At 37.9% G+C, this 6,001-nt stretch overlaps 2 protein-coding genes across 2 annotated transcripts; both read right to left on the bottom strand.

Moving 5' to 3' along the window:
- On the bottom strand, positions 832–1,794 carry LOC104786822 (osmotin-like protein). The gene has a single exon (XM_010512278.2). The coding sequence runs from the start codon at positions 1,739–1,741 to the stop codon at positions 992–994; it is 750 nt and encodes a 249-aa protein (XP_010510580.1). The 5' UTR covers positions 1,742–1,794; the 3' UTR covers positions 832–991.
- LOC104786821 (inner membrane protein ALBINO3, chloroplastic) lies at positions 2,931–5,738 on the bottom strand. Its single transcript, XM_010512277.2, has 10 exons — positions 5,278–5,738; positions 5,066–5,176; positions 4,872–4,946; positions 4,722–4,782; positions 4,557–4,630; positions 4,352–4,456; positions 4,149–4,256; positions 3,959–4,062; positions 3,522–3,671; positions 2,931–3,418 (listed from the first exon to the last, which is right to left on the bottom strand). The coding sequence occupies exons 1-10, from the start codon at positions 5,653–5,655 to the stop codon at positions 3,196–3,198; spliced, it is 1,389 nt and encodes a 462-aa protein (XP_010510579.1). The 5' UTR covers positions 5,656–5,738; the 3' UTR covers positions 2,931–3,195.

The raw sequence follows: 6,001 nt of genomic DNA, 5'->3' as shown, positions 1-6,001 counted from the left end.
GGATCCTACAATTTATGGTAAGAATGAAAGTCTTAATGAATTAGTGAATGTATCAATACAATAACTGTTTATTAAGTAATATTTTTACATAATTTTTTTTTTTGGTTAATTAGAGAGAGGTGAGAGTATATAAATTTTGAACCAATTTATGTTAAATCTAGTAGTATCATCTTTTTATAAATTGATTGAGCTTACACTTATTGACGTCCTAACACTAATAATTCTTCTTTAATTTCTTTTTCTTTTTGAAAAGGATCTTTTATCTCAGGATATCCAACTTTTACAAAAGAAGTGTAAAATCTCTCTCACGCACAAAACGGAAACGAGAATCTTTCACGTGAGAATGCAGCTTTTTCGTTTGTTTCATTTTCATGCCTAACGTATTCTTGTGATTATATCATGTACATCAAATAATTCGTTCTTTATCGGACTTTTCTTCTGCAAATACAAAATAGCCACCGTACAGTTCAGATTTCTGTTTTTTACAACCGAAATAGTACTTGCATTCATTGTTTAGCAAATTATACAACGGTGAGAAATTTTATTTACATTTCATATACTTTTGAAATGTGGAAACTCGTGAAATAAAATATCTACCGACAAACACAAAAAGATAAAAAAGTGATAGAACAAGACACTGCGTTAGCCTGCATGCCTCGAATAAAACAATGTACTCTTTCTCTAAATATCGATTCCAAATATCATCCTTTTCAAAATGGTTTATTCTTCAACCAAATTTTTTAAAATATTACCATTCTATTATGTGAAAGTTTTAGACCAAAATGGTTTATGTGAAAGTTTTAAGTGTTTAACAGTGAACCAAACTAAAAAGAGAAATAAAGAGAAAGCAATTTCAAGATAATAATACATAATTTCATAGTTGGGACTACATATCTGAACCGGGAAATCGCAAACTAAACCAATCAGAACCAAAGTAAACCAAACGAAGGTAAGATAGATCGGTACAACATCACTAAGTAGAGACACATAATTAGTGGCAGAAGATAACTTTGAGCTCTCTAGGAGAAGAACAGTCATGCATTAGCGAAGGACTATCATGAGCAAATGTGAAAGTCGAAGGACACGCATGCTTGAAGAACAACGAATGGCTCGAAGCTTTACACGTGTTAGGACTATTGTAATGGCCTTGGCAACACAGCTCGTCTGAATGGAAAGCTTCACACCCACTCTTACAAGCCACCACGTGTCCAGCGTGCGACCGGACCTGAAGATGACCCGGACACGTTTTCAGAAGATCTTCACGACAGCCAACGACGGGACAGACACCATGTCCTTCGTGAGGAGTCACAGTCATAGGAACGTTGTAGCCGTCGACGAGAGACACACCGTAAGAGGAGAAGTCTTTGTGTCCACCATGGTGGAGGTCGAACTGAGCGAGAGAAGCTGGTGTTGCACCGCCGAGACCGTTGCATTCGAGGCGGTTTCCGCAGTCTCCGGTCATGCAGGAGAACTTGCCGTTGTAGTGGGCGCAACCGGTTCTAGCCCAGATGCGACCGGACCAGTGTGTGGTTGGGGCGGAGAAGGAACGGTGAGTGAAGGTTGGGAGAGCGAAGCCACCTTTCTCTAGGACGGGGTGGCCGGCGTTAGGCTGAATGGCTGGCCAGACGGTGAAGGGACAGTTGTTGACGACGGTGAGGAAGAGACGGCCGGTGTCTGCGGCGGAGGAGAAGGAGATGAGGAGGAGGAAAGAGGCGGCCAGAGGGAGAGAGGTTTTAGCCATTGTGTTTTTGCTTTTGGTACTCTTTTTGTGTGAAAGATGTGACAATGCGACGTGTGTGTATAAATAAGCTTAAGTTCTTTGATATGCATGAAGTTTTGCCGTATTGGAATGACGAAAGTAACCTTTTGATGTTTGAGGTAGTTAGGCAATGATTTTAGCATGTGGGTTTAAGGAGATGAAGGGCTTTATTGTCAGTTTATAAAGTTATGAATATTGGATTCTATGAGTCAAAAAGTTTCAAAGCTCTTTAGGGTATATAATGATGGCATATTCGTAATCGGTTTGTGACTGTAATGAAGCCTTTAATTTGTTTTCCTTCATTGGAAGATTACTCCTAATGTCTTTCTTTGGTAAATATCACTATATTGGATGGTTGGAAAATGACATTTTTAAAAATATGCTTAGCTGGTTCCAACAAGTTTGCTTTTTACTATGATATTAACCATGTAGACACCAAAGGTAATTTTTATATAAACGTTCACAACTTCTCATATATCATGTTTACAAGTTATTTATGATGAGTAAACAAAATTACGCGTAAGGTGTACTAATGTCATTTTCTATATTATTCATAATTGTGTGTAGTCATCTATAAAATGTGTTATTTTTTTAAGCTTGTTCTATTATGACTCATGACCGTAACAGCATGACAAGTTTCTCTAGATATTAGTGTAATAAGGCTAGACTGACATGTTATATTCGTTCAGATTAGTATAAGGGTTCTTTGACAACCACATGAAGACGACAAATGACAAGAACAACAAAATAAGAGTGTTTTTGTCTAACTTAGGCAACTTCGAGAATTTGGAAACCGTGCTACCCTTTCTCGGGCCTCATTAGCCCAATCCCTAATGTTACTTCTCTCTATTTTATCTAATCCATGCCCAATCCAAAGAGGCAAATGTATCTTTGTCAGGATGTAATTGTTGTTTTATTTATACATTGGGAATTGTATGCTCTGTTTATTAAACAAAGTAGCACTAACTAGTAACAACAACTTGGATTCCATTTCCCAAGTAGTTTAAACGAAGCTTAGATTACTAAAGTAACTAATCGTTTATTCGTTACACACATTAAAAAGTTTACCGTGTTTTGACGATGATTTAGGAGTTCTTCTATAAAAATTGAATAAACTGTAACATCTATGAAAATTCACAAACGATATGGTACGAGTTTACAACAAAGGGACAACAAAATTTGACGTGGACATGTTGAATGTCATATTAATACACACATTTACGTTAATACATTTTGTAAAAAAGAGAATCACAGAAATACAATCAATTTACTTTTGATCAACTACTACTGCACGTAACTTTAAAATGATCTTTTTTATGCCCTAATTTTAGATATTGCCGGACTTTGTGTGTGTGCAAAAGATCAGACTAAAGTACAACATTTAAATCTCTCTCTCTTTCTTTTCCCCTTGCTACCAATTTTGTTTGTTTTTGGTTCTATACAGTGCGTTTCCTTTTCGATCTTTTGCTTCTTCGTTGGCCAACGTCAGGAAGCGGCTTGCTTGTTGTGCTTGAAGCTAACGCTCCTTCACGAGCCTCTTCTTCCTCATCATCCGATCCTTCTTCTGACTCAGACTGCGATTCTACCAATTCGACTGTATCTTTTGCAACAGCCTTGTTCTTCTTGCTGCGCTTCTCCTGCTCCTTTAGTTGTCTAAATCTGTTGTAGTCCACAATACATTTGTCGGTAAATTGACAAACTTGTAAGCAAAACATTTGATATGGGAGATAAAAATTCTCCAGTAGAAACAGGATTTACTTACCTTTCGCCAGCATCGTCAGGCTGAGCAATAGATCTCTTTGCCCGTCCGGCACTTATTATCTTGCTTGCGTTTTCATCCATATTGGGCTTTGCACCACCTAGTTTACGCAGATATACTTGTTGGGCGGTGCTAAGTACATTATTTGTGAACCTAAAACCATAGGATAGTTTAACATAAGCAGCAGCATTATAACAAGTATTAACTAAGAACTTGATCCTCCCAATATACACATAAAAAATCATATTGTTGCCGCATAATATAGTCACACTAGATAGTTCCTTAATCCAACAACAAACTTCGTATTCATGGAAATTTTAACCCATCTAATATACATTTTGAGGATGATCAATCTAGACTAAGCTAGACAAAACATTTGATGTAGATCAAGGGCATGAATCAAATGGATATATGAGAGTTTCAAGGTGAGAGAAACAAACCAGTAGATAGATAATCCTGATGGAACAGACAATGCGAAGTAACCGATCATGAGAGGAAGAAACTTGAAAACAAGAAGCGTATTCTTCTGGGCAGGATCATCTGTCTGAGGAAATGAAATTCGGTTTCAGAACAATCATACCAAAGTGCTTTAGTTATAGGAAAAGGAAAGAAGCTCGTGTTATTTCTCACTTGAGGAGGCTTCATAATCTCCATTGACACATACTGGGAGACGATAAGGAGAACTGGTAGAACAAGATAAGCTGCAGTGTCGTACCATCCCAATGGTGGATGCCCGTCCTGCACCACGGAACACGAGCTTAGTAATAAGATAAGTATCACATGAGAAAGAAAATATCTTCACTTAAGTAAACAGTTTTTTTTTCTTCCATTACCACAAACGGAAAAAGCCACGATACGCCGGATCCACTCTGCCGAGCAGCTATACTTGTCGGTCCACCCAGAGACGGAATCCAAAAGAAACCGTCTGTAAAAAGCCCCTGCAAGAAAAACAAAATTCAAGCACAAATTGAGAATAAATAACAATCTTTACCAACCAACTTATCTGGTCTCTCTAGTTGTTCAGAAAGAGACATGTACCTCATTAGCCACGTTGGAGAGAGCTTGGTATAAACCAATCCAAACTGGTATGGTTGCTAAAGTTGGTAAGCAACCTAACATCAAAACAATAAGAATGTGCACAATATCAGCAAAATTTAGTAAGCAAAAACTGGAATACAAAACTCATAACTTCTAGAGAAGTACCTGCCAATGGATTCACACCAGCTTGTTTATACAAGCGTGATGTCTCTAGTTGTATTCTCTCCTACATATAAAAAAAAACAGAACAAACAGTCAGAGTCAGACTCAATCATCAACAAGTAGCTCAGATTCTAGCTTTTTGAGTTAAATTACCTGATTGCCTGCGTAACGTTGTTGAATCGCTTTAATCTTGGGTTGAAGATTTTGCATCGCTAGTGTTGATTCAACCTTAAGCCAAAGATTCCAAAATCCATCAAACACTGCTCTCAAATTCTCATTCCATATGTCAAAACTGAATCAAAAGAGCTGCAAAGCTCTACTATACTCTCACTAACTCACTCACTCACCTGTTGCTTTGTCAAAGGATACGTGGCTGCTTTGACGATAAGCGTAAGCAAGATAATCGCAAATCCATAAGCGTAAGGCACATGAACTGCTGTGAGTCCATCCTTCAATATCTAACAATTCCAAAACACAAAACACTTAAAGCTACCAAAAAGACAATTCCAGAAACATTTGCTTAATTCTAAACACACAGAGATCGGAATTGAGCACTCACCTTAAGCACCAATTCCATACCATCAGAGATAAAACCAAACCAACCACCACTCTTCTGCACGGCGGTGGGATCAGTAGATACGACGGAATCAGCACCAACCACGGCGGCGTCGGCAATTGTATAGAGAAAAGACTCCGCTCTGGTGAGAATCGCTCCGATGTCTACAGATGAATCTAATCCATGGAGAGGAGGAATCTCGTTTAAGCTGAATCGTACGGTAGTTGAAGTAGTGAAAAGCTTATTACTACTACTCCGGTATGGTAGAAATTGAACGCTTCCTCCTCCGGCTTTACTTCCACCGTAGCGAAAAGATGATGACGGTTTAATCAACGGAGAACCGAAGAACGAAGACGGAGACGAGACTAGAACTCTCGCCATTGGAGGAGGTGGCTTGAGAGACGAGGATGAGAGGAGAAGAAGATAGAGAGATTTTTTTAATTTTTATTTATTTTAATTTTAATTTTACGAATTATCTTTTTAAAAATAAAATTGGAACGACGAAGAAGCGCGTGAGTGTCTTTTTCATATGGTGGAGATTTTCTCCAATAATAGGAGTACACGTGGCAATGTTCCCAACGTGGAATGTATCGGTGCTTCCTATAATTTGGGCTTATCAGGCCCATTATCAGTTTAACAAAAAGGTCCATTATCTAATACCCATTTAGTTCGATTTGTTTTTTTTTTTTTTTTGAATTTTTGATTTATAAATAGTGGTCTAAACTTA

This window comes from Camelina sativa, chromosome 5 (genome assembly GCF_000633955.1).
Source record: "Camelina sativa cultivar DH55 chromosome 5, Cs, whole genome shotgun sequence".
In the NCBI taxonomy this organism is placed as follows: domain Eukaryota; kingdom Viridiplantae; phylum Streptophyta; class Magnoliopsida; order Brassicales; family Brassicaceae; genus Camelina; species Camelina sativa.
The sequence above is the reverse complement of the archived record's forward strand: the minus strand, read 5'-3'. Positions and strand labels throughout refer to the sequence as shown.

Excerpts from the sequence above, each read along its gene's own strand:
- LOC104786821 (XM_010512277.2), bottom strand. The coding sequence starts at position 5,655 with ATGGCGAGAGTTCTAGTCTCGTCTCCGTCTTCGTTCTTCGGTTCTCCG. Across the intron at positions 4,457-4,556 it reads TCTCCAACGTGGCTAATGAG|GGGCTTTTTACAGACGGTTT; the intron begins GTACATGTCTCT and ends TTTTTCTTGCAG. Across the intron at positions 4,257-4,351 it reads CGTGGCTTTTTCCGTTTGTG|GACGGGCATCCACCATTGGG; the intron begins GTAATGGAAGAA and ends TCCGTGGTGCAG.
- LOC104786822 (XM_010512278.2), bottom strand. The coding sequence starts at position 1,741 with ATGGCTAAAACCTCTCTCCCTCTGGCCGCCTCTTTCCTCCTCCTCATC.